Here is a 21,516-nt window from a genome sequence, read left to right on the forward strand (position 1 = left end):
ATAAAATGCTTAAAATAGACTAATCTTAAGTATTTAAGTCAGTGAACTTTAACATGCATTTATCTGTGTAGTCATTAGTCAAATCAAAATATAAAACTGGGGGCACCTGAGTGATTCAGTCAGTTAAGCATCTGCCTTTGGCTCAGGTCATGATCTCAGGATCCTGGGATGGAGCCCTACATAGGGCTTCCTGCTCAGCGGGGAGTCTGCTTCTCCCTCCTCCCCACCCCCCACCGCCCACTACTGCTTGCACGCTCTCTCGCAAATAAATAAATAAAAATCTTAAAAAAAAAAAAAAGGTAATAGAACATTCCCACCATGCCAGAAACTCCTTCAGGCCCTTTCCCAATCAACATCTACCCCAAGTTATGTTCTGACTTCTATGTTTTTAAGATTTTATTTATTTATTTGACAGAGACACAGTGAGAGAGGGGACACAAGCAGAGGATGGTGGGAGAGGGAGAAGCAGGCTTCCGGCTGAGCAAGGAGCCCGATTCAGGGCTTGATCCCTGCGATCATGAGCAGAGCCACCCAGAAACCCCACCATAGATTAGTCTTGAACATCCAGTAAATGTAATCATATGGTATATTCTTTTGTCTCTGGTTCATCATTATGATGACGTTTTGTTCATCAGATCTGTGAGATTCATTCATTATGTTGTCTGTGGCAGAAGTTCATTTTTCTTGTTGCTGTGTAGTGTTCAAATATACCACAGTTTACTTACCCATTCACCTGGTGATAGATGTTCAAGTTGTTTCCAGTTTGAGGCTCTTACAAATGACACCGCTATGAATATTCTTGTGTGTATCTTTGGTGGATCTTTTTTTTTTTTTTTGTGGACCTTTGTACTTATTTTTAGTACTCAAGTAGAATTGATGAATCAGAGGTTGTAAGTCTCCTCTTTCAGCAGTTCCATTCATAACCTGTATTTCTACTTCGAGTACCATTACAGTGAATTTCTATTCATTTTGTTTCCTTATCTAGTTCACCCCTCTCGGCTGCAGAAACTAAGTCTCAGAGATAGGAAACTCACACATTCAAGGTCACAGACTGCAAATTCCCCCCATTTCCCATGATTTTTCCAAAATAATTGCTAGTGACTTGGGAAAGACATCTACTCTTAAGTATCTAGGTTAGCTGTTAATGAGTACAGCTGATTTGAAAAAAAAAATCTGATTTTTGAAGCACTTAACTTTATCTTCTCAGTTTTACCTAATCTTGCACTATTTCTTTACTCAATTCATAGTGCAATAAAATAATACTGTATTTTCAATGATTATAAGATTCTGATTCTTCAGTGCTTAAGTATTTTAAAATCTTCCCAGAGTAACTTTGATTTTTTTTTTATTTTCTTGCTGTGTACCTTTTCCTTCTTAACTGTACTTTGCTGTTGAGTTGTGTTAATGAAAATAATTGTTTAAACTCTGTGTTCTTTTTCCTCACCAATTTTTATTTCAGATGATGCCATCTTCCAAAATCCTATGTTACAAGAGGCTCTACGAATGGGATTCAATTACAAGGACATTAAGAAAATAATGGAGGAAAAAATTCAGACATCTGGGAGCAACTATACATCACTTGAGATTCTGGTTTCAGATTTAGTGAGTGCTCAGAAAGACAATACACAAGATGAATCAAGCCAAACTTCATTGCAAAAAGGTATGCATGGCTGTTTTTATTTTTAAAAAGGAAGAAACACCTAATAGTACTTCATTATGGATCGTGTCTTATATGACTGTGGCCCATTCATTTTTTTCCTTCTCACATCCCCCCTGGGATAAACATTTTTTTTAAAAAATGTTCTGTTATGGGCACCTGGGTGGCTCAATCGGTTGGGCTTCTGCCTCCAGCCCAGGTCATGATCCCAGAATCCTGGTATCAAGCCCCCATGGGGCCCTCTGCTCAGCGGGGAACCTGCTTCTCCTCCCCCTCTGTCTCCAGCTCTGCCTACTTGTGCTCACTCCATCAAATAAATAAATAAAATCTTTTTTAAAAAACTTTCTGCTAATAAAAAATTCAAAAAAAAGTCAAAATTGGAGAAAACAGTACAGTGAACCCTCATGTACCCATAAACCAGATACAGTAATTATCATCAATTTTCCAATCTTGTTTCATTTTTTTCCTGCAACATTTTTTGCTGTGGTATTTCAAAGAAGATTCCAGGTATCCCATATATCATTTACCTATAAATACTTTAATATATACCTAACAGATAAAGATTTTTTTAACTTAATGCTGTCATGTTAAGCAGTAACTTAAACTGTGCTCAGAGTGCTCTAACAGAATACCGTAGACTTAAAACAACAGATACTTATTTCTTACATTTCCGGGGGCCAGGAAGTCCAGGATGAAGGTGCTGGCATATTTGGTTCCTGATGAGGACACTCTTCCAGGCTTGCAGATGGCTGCTTTCTCTCTGTAAAGGCAGAGCACTCTGGTCTCTTTTCCTCTTATAAATGCACTGATTCCATGGGACATCTGGCAGGCTTAGTAGAGCATGCAACTCTTGATCGTGGGATTGTGAGTTGGAGCTCCACATTATGTGTAGAGATTACTTAAAAATAAAGTCTTTAAAATAAATGAAAATAAAAATACATACATATGTATATACATACATACATAATAAAGTGAAATAAAGAAATAAAAGAAAAAAAAGATACCGATTCCATAATGAGCAGGTCCCACCCACCCTTATGACCTCATCTGGAATTTAATTACCTGCCTCCCAGAGGGCCCATCTGTGAGTCCCATCACATTGGGTGTTTAGGGCTTCAACATAGGAATTTTTTTTTTAAGATTTTATTTATTTATTTGTCAGAGAGAGAGAGAGGGAGAACACAAGCAGGGGGAGCAGCAGGCAGAGGCAGAGAGAGAAGCAGGCTCCCTGCTGAGCAAGGAGCCCGATGCGGAACTCGATCCCAGGACCCTGGGATCGTGACCTGAGCCGAAGGCAGCGGCTTAACCAACTGAGCCACCCAGGCGTCCCATCAACATAGGAATTTTTGAGTGGATACATTTATTCCATAACATACTGTTACCACACTTAACAAAATTATCAGTAATTCCATAATATCATTTGAATATCGGTTAGTTTTAATTTTTTCCATTGTCTTGAAACAGTCGTAACAGTTGATTTGTCCTAATTGGTATTCAAGTAAGATCCACTAGTTTAGTAATTTTATTTTATTTTTATAATGATTTACTTATTTATTTTAGAGATAGTGCTGGGGGAGGGGATAGAGGGAGAGGGAAAAAGAGAATCTCAAGCAGATTCCCCACTGAGCATGGAACCTTTGCAGAGCTTGAGCCCATGACCCTGAGATCATGACCTGAGCTGAAATCAAGGGTTGGATGCTGGGGTTCCTAGGTAGCTCAGTTGGTTAAGCATCCAACTCTTTGTTTCAACTCAGGTCGTGATCTCATGGGTTGTGGGATCAGGCTCCACGCTGGGTGGGGAGTCCACTTGAGGATTCTCTCCCTCTGCCTTTCCCCTTTCTGTCCCTCTCTAGAATAAATAAATCTTTTAAAAAAAAGAAAAAAGAGTTGGACACTTAACTGACTGAGCCACCCAGGCATGCCTGATTTATTTAGGTGTGGGTTTAGATAAAGAACAATGAAGGCTTTGATGATTATGTGTGGAATCTGTAAGTTTTGTAATTGAAATGGATTTAGAGTGTTCTGCAACTTTTCATGCGATGTAAACCTGTAAACACACCATATTGCTAAATAGAGCTTGAATGAGTGGCACCCTGGTACTGTAAATCATATATGGAAAGTGTATTAAACTTTTTTTTTAAAGTAGACTCCACACCCAACCCAGGGCTTGGACTCACAACCCTGAGATCAAGAGTCAAATGGTCTGTTGACTGAGCCAGCCAGGTGCCCCTAAAAATTGCATTAAATAATGTGCAAGGGAAGCATATAAACTCCTTTTAGGAACAAACGGTGTAAGGGCCTATTCAGCCAGAGCAGCCCCACCCCGGTTGAATTGCCATTTTGTTGTTTATGCAGTAAAAGGTAAAAAATGTAAGTTCCTGGGGTGCCTGGGTGGCTCAGTGGGTTAAAGCTTCTGCCTTCGGCTCAGGTCATGATCCCAGGTCCTGGGATGGAGACCCACATTGGGCTCTCTGCTCAGCAGGGAGCCTGCTTCCCCCTCTCTCTCTGCCTGTCTCTCTGCCTACTTGTGATATCTGTCTGACAAATAAATAAATAAAATCTTTAAAAAAAAATGTAACTTCCTTCTTTAAGGATGAAGGCGACTTGGGGTACCTGGGTGGCTCAGTGGGTTAAGCCTCTGTCTTCAGCTCAGGTCATGATCTTAGGGTCCTGGGATCGAGCCCTGCATCAGACTCTCTGCCCAGCAGGGAGCCTGCATCCCCACCCCCGCCTACCTCTCTGCCTACTTGTGATTTCTGTCAAATAAATAAATAAAATCTTTTTTTAAAAAAAGGATGAAAGCAACTCTTTGATGTTTGCTTGGCAAACTATGAGTACATTTCAAACTATGAGTAATTTTGGGTACTGAGGTACGTTGTTATAGTCATTATTCCCTGAGCTCTTGACCACCTCTCGCAAAGGTTGAAAATTCTCCCAGTGCTTAATAAATCTAAAAGTTTACCTTTTTTTTTTTTTTTACATTAAAGACCCTTTTGGAGCTCCTGGCTGGCCCAGTCAGAAGAGCTGGTGACTCTTAATCTCGGGGTTATGAGTTCAAGCTCCACATTGACTGTAGGGCTTACTTTAAAAAAAAATTGAAATATGAATACACCCTTTTGATCTTTAAGTTATTTCCAGTGCTTCTAAAACATTATTCAGATAATTAATTGGTCACAAAACAGTATAACAGTGATTTTTAGTTACATCAGTTGATATAAAACATTCAACAGAAAGCATACTGTTCTTTTCCTAAATAGGCATTTATTTAAAACCTGTAATAGGGGCACCTGGGTGGCTCAATTGGTTAAGTAACTGCCTTTGGCTCAGGTCATGATCCTGGAGTCCAGGGATCAAATACTGCATTGGGCTCCCTGCTTGGCGGGGAGTCTGCTTCTCCCACTGACCTTCTCTCTTCTCATGTTCTCTCTCTCACTCTCTCTCAAATAAATAAATAAAGCCTTTAAAAAAAAATAAAACCGGTAATAGCTTCACTTGTCCTGGCAGTGGTAAAAAGAACCACTGACTTGGTCGTCTTTCTACTACAATAGAAATACAAGTGACCATATCATTTTTCTCTGCATCTAAACCACAACTCAAGTTTGACAATAAGGTGTTTTTATACCCGAAGGTATTGTCAGCAACAGGATGATTTAGTGGGTTGCAATAGGAAGAGAACAAGGTACAGTACTTTAGGGAGTGTCTGTTTTCTATCCAACAGGTGTCGATGGGCATTCTTGTTACCAGAGAGACTACAAACTAGGATGGTGTGGGAAGGAAGGCCTGAGCAAATGGCAGCTTTCAGAAGCAGGAGTTGGAATTCATCAGTTTTCTCCTTGGTCTCATTAAATTGAGAGGGAGGTTAACTGATGATACAGGCTATCTTCTCACACTAGGGCTACTGTCTATTCCTCTTACCAAGGGCTGATGAGTAAAAACTGGCACTAAGACTCTTCTTAATTCTATCCAGAAGAGAAGATGGGCCTGAGGTAAAGCAGGTGGAAGTTATTAGAAAAACTACGCTGTTACTGTTGCTTACTGAGAAATCCTAGATTCAGTACTAGCTTTATCCCAATGGCTATGTGACAGAGAATAGCTCGGTAAATGGTCTTCTAAAAATAGTATCAGATAGTATATTTATTTCTTTTTAAAGGTTACATAGTGTGCTGGGGCACCTGGGTAGCCCAGTCGGTTAAGCATCCTACTCTTGATTTCAGCTCAGGGTTGTGGGATTGAGCCCCTCATTGGGTTCTGTGCTCAGTGGCCAGTCTGCTTGTGATTCTCTCTCCCTCTCCCTTCCCTCCCACTCACGTGGTCACTCTCAAATAAATAATTTTTTTAAAAGTTGGGGATACCTAGGTGGCTCGGGTGGTTAAGCATCTGCCTTCAACTCAGGTGATGATCTCCAGGTCATGGGATCTAGTCCCACATTGGGCTCCTAGCTTAGCAGGGAAGTTTGCCTCTCCCCCCCCAACTCTTGCTTTCTCTCTGTCTCTCAAATGAATAAATAAAATCTTTAAAAAAAAGATGGGGTGCCTGGGTGGCACAGTTGGTTAAGCATCTGACTCTTGATTTCGGCTCAGGTCATGGCTCGGGGTCGTGGGATTGAGCCCAGCCATCAGGCTCTGTGCGCAGTGCGGAGTCTTCTTGTCCCTCTCCCTCTTTTCCTCCACCTGCTTATGTACTCTCTATCTCTTTCTCAAATAAATAAATTAATTAAATACTAAAGAAAGTGTAAGGGGAAAGGTACCATAGTAAAGGATGTAGAATCCAATAGTTACCTGAAGATTTGAGTGAAATAAAATTGTCAGAGGTAAACTATTAGTATCAGAGGGTGAAATCTATGGCCAGAACCTCACCATGTCAAGTAATTTGCTGTACATAAGGCTGAAATAAGGTAGGAAAAATCAATAACAGTGTTTGGTAGGCCTGGCATTTCATTCCACTGTGCTCTGTGAAACAGAATCACAAATCATCAGAATCAAAATGAACCTGAAAGATCATATAAAAACTTTCATTACTTCAGGGGCGCCTGGGTGGCTCAGTGTGTTAAAGCCTCTGTCTTCAGCTCAGGTCATGATCTCAAGTCCTGGGATCGAGCCCTACATCTGGCTCTCTGCTCAGCAGGGAGCCTGCTTCCTCCTCTCTCTTCCTGCCTCTCTGCCTGCTTGTGATCTCTCTGTCAAATAAATAAATAAAATCTTTAAAGAAAAAACTTTCATTACTTCAGTAAGAAAATTGAAGTATAGATGTGCTATTGGCAAAGATCACTCAGCTGGTTGAGAATAAAAATCAGTTTTCCTGACAGGTGGTCCAGTGTTCCTCTTAAAAAAAATGTTTAAAGTGTACAATTCAGTAGTGTTAAGTACATTCACAGTTGTGCAGCCAGTCTCCACAACTTTTTTTATCTAAACAACTGAAACTGTCCCCATTAAACAACACATCCTTATTCCCCCTCCCCCAGCCCAATAATCGCCATTCTGCTTTCTGTCTCCATTAAACTTGACTCTTCTAGGTCCAGTGTTCATTTTTACTCATTGGAGCATCACATCTAAAAGTCATGTGTAAATTTCTTTTTTTTTAAAGATCATATTTATTTATTTGACAGATCACAAGTAGGCAGAGAGGCAGGCAGAGAGAGGGAGAAGCAGGCTCCCTGCTGAGCAGAGAGAGTCTGATGTGGGGCTCCATCCCAGGACGCTAAGAGGCTTGCTTAATCCACTGAGCCACCCAGGTGCCCCCATGTGTAAATTTCTTAATTATTTTCCTCCTTATGGGGCATCATGAGTATGTACTTGATTCTAACTTTCTTGGTTAAACGCTTTCATATGAGACAAAACAGTGTAGAGTGCAATCACTTTACTTCCATTGTTACTTGCACCCCAGCTGCCTTTTCCCTGTCTGTGTACCTAGTTGTATTCCCCACTCCACCCCCAGTCCCGTAAATCCATCTTGTGAACTCATCCTTCAAGGTTCCACTTAGAGGTCATTCTTTGAAGCTTTCCCCAGTACCCACATTAGAGTCCAGAGTTCCCTCTTCTCTATGAGTGCTGCTATGAGAGCATTCGTAACATTGTTTTAGAACAGTTTTCCTTTTCTGTCCAGCACCTCAGACAAAGCTTCCTGAGGACAGGTGCTTTATCTTATCTCCGGAGCAGTCCATGTTTGAGCTTACAGGAGCTTACAGTTTTGATTATGCCCATGAGGTTGCTTTTTAAGAAGAAAGAGATTAAATAATACTTCCTCTCCACCCTGGTCAGGCATACCTTTCCAAAGCACAAATCTCCTATCTCTCTCCAGGTTAATACCCTTTACTGTCCCCCAGGACCCTTAGGATCAAGTCCAAACTCCTTTAGGTGGGTTGCCAGGTCTTCCATGGTGGGGCACCTGCTGATCTTCTGTAGCCTCAAGTCATGCTGTGTCTCTCCCCAAGGCTTATCCGTGTACTTGTAGTCCTGGTTCTGTCTCTCCCCTTGGAGCTTGCCTATACCGTTTCCTCTGCCCAGATCACTCTTCTCCCACTGCCTCTGTCCCCCAGGGTCCCCCCTCCATCTTTCCTAGTTAACTCCTCCTCGTCCTCCTCTAGGACCCAGTTTAACTATAATTTCTTCCAAGAGGCCTTCTGTTTATGTGTACGTGCACATTTACACCTTTCCTGTGTTCTTTATAACATATTGCAATTACCCTTATCATTACATTCTATTATAATTTCCTGTCTACTTGTGTTTCTCACTTGTTTAAGAATGATTAGGGGCCTAGGGCCTTTGTATTTGCTAGTTGTTGTATTTCGAGTTCCTAGAACCTAGTTAAGTGTTCAGTAAATATTTGTTGAACAAAACTGAACCACTGTTTCCCAAACTTGTTTTCAGTGTTCTGGGGCACCTGGGTGGCTCAGTGGGTTAAGCCTCTGCCTTTGGCTCAGGTCATGATCTCAGGGTGTAGCATCAAGCGCGACATCGCATTGGGCTCTCTGCTCAGCGGGGAGCCTGCTTCCCTCGCGCTCTCTGTCTGCCCGCCTCTCTGCCTGCTTGTGATCTCTGTCAAATAAATAAATAAAAATCTTTAAAACAAACAAACAAACAGTGTTCCCCAGGATGTTAAAGGGGATGCCATGAAAAGGGAGCAAAAAAAAAAAAAAAGGAACTCTGTAGTTAAATGTGACTTTCTAGGAGGGGATATGTGCTGTACTGTAATGACCTATACTTCATAGCGGTGGTTCCCAAGCCAGTGTGTGTAATCCCAGAAATTGTTGTTGTTGTATAAAACCATATCTTCTTTATTTTGCATATTTTAATTTTGGAACAACAACAAAAAAAACCCCAGAAATTTTAGATTTAGTGAATGGGGCATAGCAATCGATCATTTTTAAAAATGCCCAAGTGCGCCCAAGTTGCTCAGTTAAGCATCCAACTCTTGGTTTTGACTCAGGTCATGATCTCATGGGTCCTGTGATGGAGCCCCAGAGTGGCTCCCCACTCAGTGGGGCGTCTGAAGATTCTCTCCTGCTGCCCCTCCCCCACTCTCGGAAATAGATAAATAAATCTTTTTTTAAAATGCCCCAAGTGATTCTCACGTGAGGCCACATTTGGAAACCACTGGTCTACAAAGATGGTTAAAATATGTAATGCCTTTAGAATAGTGCCTGGCACGTAATAATAAGGGCTATATTACTGTTAACTGCTGCCATTGTTGCTGTTGTTGTCATTATAGTTCTTTTTTTTTTTTTTTTTTTTAAAGTAGACTCCACGTGCAGCGTGGAGCCCAGCACAGGGCTTGAATTCACAACCATGAGATCGAGATCTGAGCTGAGATCAAGAGTGGGACACTTAACCAGTTGAGCCACCCAAGTACCCCTGTCATTATTGTTTTGTTTGACCATGAAACACATTTTTGTGATGTATTTGTTAACACCTCAAAACCTAGTTTGGGAAAGGCTGAATTAAACAAGTACTTTAGTGCCACCTATATGCTGATGTTACCCAAATCTCTTTTTCTAGCCCTAACTTCTCCTGATCTCAAGACGTGACTGTCCAATGACATTTATATACAGATGCCCTGCAGACACATCAAAAACAACTTGAAAAATGCCAAACCAATATTTCCTTTTGGCATCACCATCCCCTTGTAGCCACACTAGAAATCTTAAAATCAACTCTGGTTCCTCTTTTTCCTTATCCCTCACATGTAGTCAGTCACCAAATCCTAGTAGTCCCACTTCAGAAGTGTCCCTCAGATCCATCCCTCCATTTCTGGAGTAAGTCATGCCCTTTCCATATGTCACTTCATTTTACCTAACCCTGGCTTCTCTGCCTGGCAAGTTGCTGGCCATGTTTAAATGTCACTCCATCTCTTCCCCCGTCCCCCACACCCTGCAGCTGCCAACCTGAGAAGCTTTTCCCACCTCATCTGAACAGAAGAACTGGTTCTCTCATCTCATCCCCGAGCACTTTGTACATAACTTTATGATAGCACTTACCACTTTGTACTTTGTGCTTCCCTCCATAGCCTCAGCTCACGTCCTTCTCTAGCCCGCGAGCTGCTCAGAGAGCAGGCGTCGTGTGTGAGTCGTCCTGTCTCCCGGCCCTTGCCTAGCACCTGGCACATAGTAGGGGTTCACATTGTTTCAGTACATTTCAACAACTAAGTAAAAAATTAACACATTTCTTTTCTCTTTGTGCAGAGATTAGTGCTGAAGAGCAGCTAAGGCTCCTGCAAGAGGAAAAGCTTTGCAAAATCTGTATGGATAGAAATATTGCTGTGGTTTTCATTCCTTGTGGACATCTGGTCACTTGTAAACAATGTGCTGAAGCAGTTGACAAATGTCCCATGTGCTACACAGTCATTACTTTCAAGCAAAAAATTTTTATGTCTTAAAAAATTTTATGTCTTAATCTAACTCTACAGTTAGGCGCATTATGTTCTTGTCATTACCCTGATTGAGTGTGTGATGTGAACTGACTTTAAGTAATCAGCATTGAATGCCATTAGCATTTGCTACCAAGTAGACAAAATGTAAACTACAATGTTCTAGTTCATAATCTAAAATTTGAATTTCTGGATTTTGGGGGATATTAGATATGTTGTATATCTCTTTTTTTACTCTTATTTAATTGAAATCTAGACTAAGAAGCATCATACTGTAACTGATCACAATGTGTATTTGTAGTACACTAACTTAGTTTCTAAGTGTAAGTGAATTAATCAGCTGAATTTTTCATTCTTTTCATAGAGGCTTAACAAATGGAGCATTCTTTGTAAACGTGGAGATTAGAGTTAATCTCCCCAATCACATAATTTGTTTTGTGTGAAAAGGAATGAACTGTTCCACACTGGTGGAAAGATAGAGATTATTTTTAGATGTTTGTCTTTGTGTTTTAGTATTTTGTCCATTCTGTTTTAAAATTAGACACACGTGCTTGGATGGGTGATTGTAAAAAATTATTTTGTCATTGTTAAAAGGGTATTTAAGGATAGAATACCATCTAGCCAACATGTACTGACATGGAAAGATGTCAAAGATATATTAAGTGTAGGCTGAAGTGGCAAAACACTGTGTATAGAATGAGTCAGATGAAGGTGTGTGTGTTTTGTATATGTATAGAACAAAAGATTTGGATCGATAAAGCCAAACTGTTAAGTGTGGTTTCTCTTGGTGGGGGGAGGGTAGGGCCCAGAGGGGGGGTTGCAGGGGCCTTTCACTTTCTACTTTTTTCATTTTGTTCTGTTTGGATTTTTGTAAGTATGTATTAATTTTGTAATCAGAATTTTTAGAAAGTATTTTACTGATTTAAAGGCTTAGGCATGTTCAAACGCCTGCAAAACTACTTATTGCTCAGCTTTAGTTTTTCTAATCCAAGAAGGCAGAGCAGTTAACCTTTTTGGTGCCAATGTGAAATTTAAATGTTTTTTTGTTTTTCCTGCTTTTGTGGATGAAAAATATTTCTGAGTGGTAGTTTTCTGACAGGTAGACCATGTCTTCTCTTGTTTCAAAATAAATATTCCTGATTTTGTAAAATGAAATATAAAATATGTCTCAGATCTTCCAATTAATTAGTAAGGATTCATCCTTAATCCTTGCTAGTTTAAGCCTGCCTAAGTCACTTTACTAAAAGATCTTTGTTAACCCAGTATTTTAAACATCTGTCAGCTTATGTAGGAAAGAGTAGAAGCATGTTTGTACACTGCTGGTAGTTATAGTGACAGCTTTCCATGTTGAGATTCTCATATCTTGTATCTTAAAGTTTCATGTGCGTTTTTACTGTTTGGATAATTAAGATGTATATAGGACAAAATGTCAAGTCTTTACCTAAGTTGTTTTGTTTCCTTGACTAGTAATAGTAGTAGGTACTTCTGAAATAAATGTTCTCTCAAGATCCTTAAAATCTCTTGGAAATTACAAAATATTGACAAGAAAATGAGAATACTTGTTTAAATATTAAAAAGAAAATAAAACTTGAATAACAGTCAAATAGAGATTAAAAAATAGAAGTTTAAAAGTGCTTCATACAACACCCAGGGTTTGCTTAAAAGATTCTTAAACCAACCTGTCAATAGAGGTGAGTGAGGCATTTTACTGCAGAGAAACATTTGAGAGTGAAACTTAAAAATCCTATTTTCATTGGATTTTCTATGAGAAAGAATATTGTTATGTTCTCCTCACCTCTGTGGATGACTGTTTTAAGTGACAGTCATTTAAAGCATTGCGAATTTAAATGAGAACTTTTCAAATTAAATAATGACCGCCCTGGTTGGGGGGATGTCTTGTTTTATGGTGTAAACTCTCAGTTCTTTACCTTTGCACTTCCACTTAGGTTTAGTTAAATGTTCATTAAGTTAACTTTTACTTATATTGTCTATGCTTTGAATTTAAATTACAAGGGGAGAAACGTGTTAAAGGTTCTTTTTTTTTTTTTTTTTTTTTTAAACATTTTATTTATTTGAGAGAAGAGAGAGACAGTGAGAGAGAGCATGAGCGAGGAGAAGGTCAGAGGGAGAAGCAGACTCCCCGTGGAGCTGGGAGCCTGATGCGGGACTCGATCCCAGGACTCCAGGATCATGACCTGAGCCGAAGGCAGTCGCTTAACCAACTGAGCCACCCAGGCGCCCGTGTTAAAGGTTCTTAAATGTGTTTTCCAGAACACGTCAGCTCCAAGTCAGGTAGTTAATTCAATCTAGTTGTTGGCCAAGGACTGATTATTTTAACATAAGACTTTTCCTGTTCTGGGAGCTTCAGTTCATTAAAACTCTTTTTTTAAAACTTGAATGTTTAGAGTTAAGAAGGACCTTTTTTCTCCCCATGAGTTGTGAAATGTAGTGCATGAAGCTGATGTGGATAACAAGTTTATTTTAAGAATTGTTTAGAAATGCTGTTGCTTCAGGTTCTGAAATCACTCAGCACTCCAACTTCTAATCACATTTTTTTTTAAGACTTACCAGTGTTTGTCTGTGTTCTCACTATAAAAAGCACTGGATCCTTTCCATCTAGTTGTGCAAAAAATGATTACTTGCAAGGTCAAAATATAACCAGATCCAAATCTGCGCCTCCCCCTTTCCCAAAATAGTTTTTCGTATCTACATGTAGACATTCCTTTTCTGTTAGAAAGTTCACTTTAAAGATTTCCCAAGTCACCACCTATTTTACTACATTTTAGTCATGTGAAGAGTCAGGTTGTTCGGTAATAAGTTGTTCTCTTTATTCATAATAATTTGGTGTGCTGATCAAAAGCCTTGTTTTAATTTTTGAAAAATGGGTTTCATATTTATAAAGTAAACTCCAGTTTATTAATTAACGGCTTTGTATTGCCTTTCCTGCTAGGTTTGGTTTTCTTGGGGTTTTTCTTTTCCCCCTTTGGTTAAGGGCTAAGATGGGGTAGGGTGTGTGTGATGGGTGTATATAATGGGATTTGGCCCTGCCTAACTCTGATCTTTTGTTTTTGTGGTTACATTATTTAAATTTTGGTAGGCTTTTTTTTTTTCCTGTTTTCATTTGAGTGGATAAAACTGGTATTTTGAACTCTCTGAATGGAGACTACCACCGCAGCATTAGGTGTGTGTATTGTACTCTTTAGGCCCAAATCATTGTTTTATTTCCTGATTCCCCAGGGGTTGAGTATGAGGGGAAAGGGTGGAGGAGTGGGACAAATGGGGTAGGTTTTTCGCTTCCATTAGAGAAATTAAGAAAACAGGAGGGGATTGTTGACAGATGTAGTTATTTTTAGCCAAGTCTGCTTTTAAAAAGAGAGAGCTATTTCTTTATCTCTGAAATAAGAGTAATAACTGTCTTATAAAATCAGGAGAGTTCAGGAAGACCCCGGATGTCAGATACTTGCTACAAATGTTCATTCCCTTCCCAGCACACTCTCTAACCTTACTTCAGGGGTTTGCCTTGACTCTGGAAATTTGGGCTAAGACTTAGATGATAACTCGTTTGGTGACTCTTACTCATCTTTTTTTGGCAACTCTCATAGTTAAGATGTAAATTATAATAAATAGGTCAGGTCCTTAAAAATATTTAAGTTCCTCTTTTAAAAATCTTAACTATTTTTATCGAATTCAGTGAGTTTTCCTAATAGAAACAATTGGCTTATTTCTACTTTCATCATCAGTGTCAATTTGACTCTTAACTCACTTAACACAATGTAAATTTCACTAGTGGCATACTAGAATCCTAGAGTGTCAGAGCTGGAAGTGACCTTAGAGGAGTATCTGATTTTTCCCCCTCATTTTACAGGTGAGACAACTGAGGCTCAAAGGTGAACGATTTATTCAAAGCTATCTAGCTAATTAGTGGCAGCTCAGACTGACACATGGTTTGAAGGTGAAAAACTTCAAGTTACCTCTCCTGAGAGGTCTCAGATGTTTATTTTTTCAACTATTCTTTCTTTTATAACATAATATTCACTACATATTAAATGACACTTTATGACTAATACAGTAGGACAATCTTAAATACATATATCTTCAAATTGTACAATACTACGTTAATGTTTTGGGTGGTAAGATTCTATTTTGAAGACTGAAGTTTGCAGATATGCGTAGAAATTTTTTTTGGCATTTCCTACGTTCTTATTGTGTATCATTAATGCAACATTTAAAATTACTATATAAGTATATTTTGTCATTTTCCCTATATTTACTAACAAATACATGTTTTTCAATTTGATGTAATAAAGGCTTTAATGTACTTTTGGTTAGAAGATTTTGCATTTTTTTTCATTACTGTTAATATTTAATCTGACAGAATGACGGATTCTTATGTCATTGTATTAGTGCTGTGAATAATCGTGAAATGTTTTCGGATAGAGTGCTATATTTGTGAATATAATTTTATGACTTTTTTCATTTAGTAGAAACCTTTCCATCAATATGGAAAACAAAGAAAATAGCTTTCCACTGTATAATCTGGCAGTCATCATAGATTAAAGCTTATTTTTCTGTGAATAAAACTTATTCAATAAAGTACTATTCTTTAAAATGATATCTTATTCCTTTGTATTTATTTTACTTCCTTAGAAAAAATAAAATAGCCCTCTTAAAAATACTAAAATGAGGGGCACCTGGGTGGCTCGGTGGGTTAGAGCCTCTGCCTTCGGCTCAGGTCATGATCCCGGGATCCTGGGATCGAGCCCCACGTTGGGATCTCTGCTTGGCAGGGAGCCTGCTTCCCTCTCTCTCTCTCTGCCTGCCTCTCTGCCTACTTGTGATCTCTCTGTCAAATAAATAAAATATTAAAAAAAAAATACTAGGGGCGCCTGGGTGGCTCAGTGGGTTAAAGCCTCTGCCTTCGGCTCAGGTCATGATCCCAGGGTTCTGGGATCGGGCCCCGCATAGGGCTCTCTGCTCCGCAGGGAGCCTGCTTCCTCCTCTCTCTCTCTGCCTGCCTCTCTGCCTACTTGTGATCTCTGTCAAAATAAATAAATAAAATATTAAAAAAAAAATACTAAAATGAAACCTAAATATATTTTCTGCTATTGGGCCTGGCATTAAGGTACACATCAAGTCATGTCCTGTTAAAAGAAAAAAGACATCTGTTTTCGTATTAATTTATAAAAATCTGTAAGTACATGAAAAGCCTGTTTTTAAAATGTATAAAAATACAAACTATTTTACCCTCTCCCCACAAAGATTGGCCTATTTCTCCCAAGAGATAATATTAGTCACCATAACAAATCATGAGCAAGAAATTTAAATGCAGCCTACCTTTCTTCATGTCAACTATACTTTCAATGAATATTGATAAAGATATGAATTTTCAAACTTTCTCTTGAAATTCAAGCCCCAGAGAAGGCACCAAAATTTTTTTTTCAAAAAGCTTTCTCTTAACAGAAATTTTCAAACTTACACAAAAGTAGAAAGGAAATTATAGCTAACTCCATGGCCTCAATAAATAACATTTTGGGGGCACCTGGGTGGCTCAGTTGGTTAAGCATCTGTCTCGAGCCCCACAAGAGCCTGCTTTTTCCTCTCTGTTGGCCCGCCACTCCCCCTGCTTGTGCTCACTCTCTTTCTCTGTCATATAAATAAAAACTATTCAATAAATAAATAACATTTTCCTCATCTTGTTTCATCTGCGATTTCCCCGCTTTCCTCCCCTTTTTTGCTTGCATATTCTAAAACAAATCCTAGGCATCATGTCATTTCTTCTGTAGTTACCTTATTATGTACCTATACCAGATTAGAATTTTTTTTAACAAAAATTAAATTTTTAACACTCTACTGTTGCTGAATTTTAATGGACATCTAAGTAAGAATTAAAGTCAACTTTATTGCCCTTTCCCCTATTTGAAGATTAGGGTAAATAAAACCCCCTCAGAACTGATACTTAAGGGGTGCCTGGGTGGCTCAGTTGTTAAGTGTCTGCCTTGGGCTCTGGTCATGATCCCAGGGTCCTGCTGAGGAGGAAGCCTGCTTCTCCCTCTCCCACTCCCCCTGCTTCTGTTCTTCTCTTGCTATGTCTCCCTCTGTCAAACAAATAAATAAAACCTTAAAAAAAAAACTGATACATAAAAATACTTTCAGGGATGCCTGGGTAACTCATTGTTAACCCTTTGCCTTCGGCTCACATCATGATCACAGGGACCTGGGACTGAGTCCCACACTGGGATTCTTGCTCAGTGAGGAGTCTGCTTCTCCCTCGCTCCCTCTCCATGCTTGAGAGTATGCGCACACGTGCACCCTCTCTCTGTCATATAAATAAAATCTTTAAAAAGAATAAGAACGCTTTCAGACTATGTTCTTGGGGTGGTTTGGCTGGCTCAGTAGAGCATGTGACTCTTGATCTTGGGGTTGTGAGTTCGAGCCCCACGTTGGGTGTAGAGATTACTAAAATCTTAAAAAAAAAACTGTTCTCACTATGTCATTTGTAATTTGTTTATAGATTATAGAATAAATGTGGTAGTTGTTAGAAGTTAGTAGTTTCGGGGTACCTGGCTGAGTTAGCCGGTAGAGCATGTGACTCTTGATCTTGACATAGTGAATTCAAGCCTCACACTGGGCATAAAGTTTACTTAATTTAAAAAAGGGGGCACCTGGGTGGCTCAGTCAGTTAAGCCTCTTTGGCTCAGGTCATGATCTCATAGTCCTGGGATGGAACCCCACTTAGGGCTCTGCACTCAGTGAGGAGTCTGATTCCTCTCCCTTTGCCCCTCCTCCCCACTCATTCTCTCTCTCAAATAAATAAAACCTGAAATATATAGATGAGTAAGCTAACTGCATGGTGAATGGATACCTTGTTCTCAAAGTGTGTTCCTGGGACCAGCAGCATCTGCATCAGCTAGGAACTTGTTAGAATTGCAGATTATTGGGCCCCATCTCAAACCTACTGAATCAGAAATTCTGGGGCTTGACCCAGCAATCTGTGTGTGTGTGTTTAAGATTTTATTTATTTGACATACAGAAATCATAAGTAGGCAGAGAGGCAGGCAGAAAGAGAGAGAGAGGGAAGCAAGCTCCCTGCCGAGCAGAGAGCCGGAGCTGAGCCTGATGTAGGCCTTCATCCCAGGACCCTGGGATCATGACCTGAGCTGAAGGCAGAGGCCTTAACCCACTGAGCCACCCACGTCCCCCAACAATCTGTGTTTTAACAGGCCCTATAAGTTGTTCTGATGCAGGCTAAAGTTTGAAAACCCCTGGGATATGATACAAGGTCTGAATCCAGAAAGAACTAAATGGCTGAAACCTATAAATTAATTGATGTAGCTCTCTGCAAATGACTGTCATCCTCAGTATTCTTTTCCTTATAATTTATTGCTGATCCAGTCCTGTATTTTCTCCTGTAATCAAAACATGAAGACATAAAAGACAACATCCTGAAAGTCCCTTCTGATTCTACTTTTCAACAAAACTTTCTGGCATAGAGTACTCTTTGAATTTAATAATAAGTATAAATCTTTAGCCCTTTCACTGCTAAATGCATCATTGCCCCACATTGCCCATGCCATTAAACTATCCTCCAATCAAGCAATGAAAGAGTTAAAGATTTGAAGCTGCACTCACAGGTGCTAGTGTGACAGGAATCAGTTGAAATTGCACAGAACAGACCTGCACTCTAGAAAGGGCCAAAGCTTCAGTGGAATGTGAGGAGTTAATCTACAATGATAGAATGTTAAGAGTTCGAAGCCTCTCTAATTCATAATAAATAGCACCTCTGATTTCTTCTTTCCTGTAGTGGTGTCGGGTCTCTGAAGGCCTTCAGAGTTGCATAAATCCACACTTATTAGTCACTATCGGTCTCTTTAACTGTAACCAAAATTAAAATCGTTTTTTTCTTATAAGATCATTAGATCTTATTGCAATTTCTTTTTTTTTTAATATTTTATTTATTTATTTATTTGACAGAGAAAGAGCACAAGCAGGGAGTGTGGAAGAGGGAGAAGCAGGCTCCCCACTGAGCAGGGAGCCCAATGAGGGACTCCATCCCAGGACCCTCAGATCGTGACCTGAGCTGAAGGCAGACACTTAACCAACTGAGCCACCCAGGCGCCCCAAAATTAAAATCTTAAATCTAGATGAAAGTCGGTGATTTTCTTTTCTGTTCTATTCCTGCAAACCACTAATTTGTTTATAACAAATACTTACATAAACTGGCCATTTAGCTTTGAATAGATTTGGTCTGCTCAGAGGTTTTTTATCCCAATCTTATTCTATTTAATTTGAGATTTCAAGAGCCTATATTCACCATAATTAATGACAACAGCATAAAAAATATTTTGTATGGGCCAATACTTGTTAACTTTAGTTTATGAATAAATAATGGAAGGATACCCATTCAAAACAAGGAATAAAAACCCAAGAGAAACCAAACTTTTTTTAAAATTTATTTTAAAGATTTTATTTATTTATTTGACAGAGATAACAAGTAGGCAGAGAGGCAGGCAGAGAGAGAGAGAGAGAGAGGAGGAGGAAGCAGGCTCCCCGCTGAGCAAAGAGCCCAATGCGGGGCTTGATCCCAGGACCCAGGGACCATGACCTGAAGGCAGAGGCCTTAACCCACTGAGCCAACCCAGGAGCCCCAAGAAACCAAACTTTGATCATTATTTTCCCCTGTCAATTTCCCAGAGGAATTTAAAGTTGAAAAAACACACACACACACACAACTCGAGTATAATCAGTTGAGGTAATGTGATTGAAACGATCCTGCTTCAAAGTCTAATTTTTGTTTCAGGGGCACCTGGGTGGCTCAGTCGTTAAGCATCTGCCTTCAGCTCGGGTCATGATCCCAGGGTCCTGGGATAGAACACTAAGCAAGCTGAGCAGGGAGCTTCTCCCTCTCCCTCTGCCCCTGCTTTTGCTCCCTCTCTCACGGTATCTCTCTCTGTCAAATAAATAAAATCTTTAAAGAAAGTAATTTTTGTTTCAATAAACTTCACTAAAGATACATTTTACAGGGGGGCCTGGCTGGCTCAGTCACAAGGACATGTGACTCTTGATTTCGAGGTCATGAATTTGAGCTCTACATTGGGTATAGAGATCGCTTAAATAAAACAAAAAGATATATTTGGGGTGGGGGGCGGGCACCTGGGTGGCTTAGTCAGTGAAGCGTCTGCCTTTGGCTCAGGTTATGATCCCTGGGTCCTAGGATGGAGTCCTGCATCAGGCTCCTTGCTCAGTGGGGAGCCTGCTTTTCCCTCTCCCTCTGCCTGCCACTCTGCCCACTTGAGCTCTCTCTCTCTGTCAAATAAATAAATTAAATATTTTTAAAGATATATATATATACATATATATATCTTTAAAAGATATATTTTACAGTAATCCCCCCATATCTAGTTCCCTTTCTATGGTTTCAGTTACCTGTAACCAACTGTGGTCCAGAAACAGATGATTCTCTTTCTGACCATCGTCAGAAGGTCAATAGCCTAACGCTACCTCACCAGCCTACATCATATTCCCCTCACTTCATGTCATCACATAAACATGCTGTCATCTCACATCACAAGAAGGGTGAGTACAGCACAATAAGATATTTTGAGGGAGATCACATTCACATAACTTTCATTATAGTATGTTACAATGCTCTACTTTATTATTGTTAATCTCTTACTGTGCCTAGATTATAAATGAAACTTTATCATAGGTAGGCAGCTGTAGGAAAAAACACAGTCTATAAAGGGTTTGGTACTATCCACAGCTTAAAGCATCCACTGGGGGTCTTGGAATGTATCCCAAACAGATAAGGGGGGAGTGCTCTACATACAAAATTATAGATATCCATTTGTTACCTAAAGTTCTGAGAGTTATTTTTCTTTAAGTCTGTGCATTGTATTTCTTCAATTTTATTCCATTACCAGGTACTAGGGATTTCTTTTTAATTCCATTAGCTTATGCAAGGGGCTTTGCATTTTTGGCTAAAGCATCAAAAATGTATTTTCTCATTAAATACTGGAATTTTGTTTGGCAATGATTAGGCTCTGCTTCTGCCAGATTACTGACAACCGTATTGGGGAAAACAGAACACATGAATATGTTCATGAACACGTACTGATATTTAAGAGGAACTTACTCCCTCCCACTGAAGAACTTATATTAAATACAAAAATATCCCAATTCTCCTCCATTAAATTAATCAGAAATGGATAAAAGCTTACTAAACATCATTTTATTTTTCATTAAATAAACATTGTGCATAGATTTCCTTGTAGAAATTTAATAAAGGCCCATGTTAATCATTAAGAGAATGACCTAACTTGTCTGGAAAAACCTGTTTTTCTTTCAACTAGGGTTGTTTGTTTGTTTGTTTGTTTGTCATTTGATTATTAAAAAGAATGTACTCTACTTATACCTCTCTTAGTTTCCCACTATAAACTTTTTGTATATATTATATTCTTATGTGATATATAAGAATTAAGTAAAAAGACCTATGGTACCTACAAGTTCTAAAGCAAGATTTGGTTAGTTATACAAAATAAAATGTAACAAAAGTATTAGTACACGGGGATAATAATCCCCACTCCACCTATCTCAGAGGATTGTTGCAAGATCATATGAGTAAATGTACATGAAAGAGCTTCAAAAAGTATAAACCCTCTATACAAGCCCAAGGAATCATTCCTCTAATTAGAATTTACTGCACTAATTATGGGCAGTTTTACACAAAACGAAACAGTTCTGGACCAGCATCTGATTAATGGGGGATATATGGTGATGAAATTCATTTATGTAGTTTCTTGGCCATTTCCATGACTCTCAAAACCCTTCGTATACGTAGTCTCTATGTCTTCCAGTCTCTATGTGGTTACTCCTTGTGTTTATATCAAAAGTGCATGGGTAGGGGCGCCTGGGTGGCTCGGTGGGTTAAAGCCTCTGCCTTTGGCTCAGGTCATGATCCCAGGGTCCTGGGATTGAGCCCCATGTCAGGCTCTCTGCTC

General features: G+C 39.3%; 1 protein-coding gene and 1 long non-coding RNA gene across 5 annotated transcripts in view; both read left to right on the plus strand.

Annotated features, from left to right (window-relative positions):
• The window catches only part of LOC111157209 (X-linked inhibitor of apoptosis), a 55,828-nt gene extending 44,496 nt beyond the window's left edge, over positions 1-11,332 (plus strand). For all 4 annotated transcript variants that reach the window (XM_022518504.1, XM_022518503.1, XM_022518505.1 and 1 more), the window contains 2 exons: positions 1,460-1,660; positions 10,335-11,332. In XM_022518504.1, the coding sequence (XP_022374212.1) occupies positions 1,460-1,660; positions 10,335-10,528 (395 nt within the window). In that variant the 3' untranslated portion in view covers positions 10,529-11,332. The remainder of the gene's footprint in view (positions 1-1,459; positions 1,661-10,334) is intronic.
• A 795-nt stretch (positions 11,333-12,127) lies between these two features.
• Positions 12,128-15,131, plus strand: LOC111157268. Its single transcript, XR_002641287.1, has 2 exons — positions 12,128-12,550; positions 12,770-15,131. It is a non-coding gene; the product is annotated as an uncharacterized LOC111157268 (long non-coding RNA).
• The last annotated feature ends 6,385 nt before the right edge of the window (positions 15,132-21,516 follow it).

The sequence above is a fragment of the Enhydra lutris genome, unplaced genomic scaffold (assembly GCF_002288905.1).
Source record: "Enhydra lutris kenyoni isolate GAN:26980312 unplaced genomic scaffold, ASM228890v2 scaffoldscaffold53, whole genome shotgun sequence".
In the NCBI taxonomy this organism is placed as follows: domain Eukaryota; kingdom Metazoa; phylum Chordata; class Mammalia; order Carnivora; family Mustelidae; genus Enhydra; species Enhydra lutris.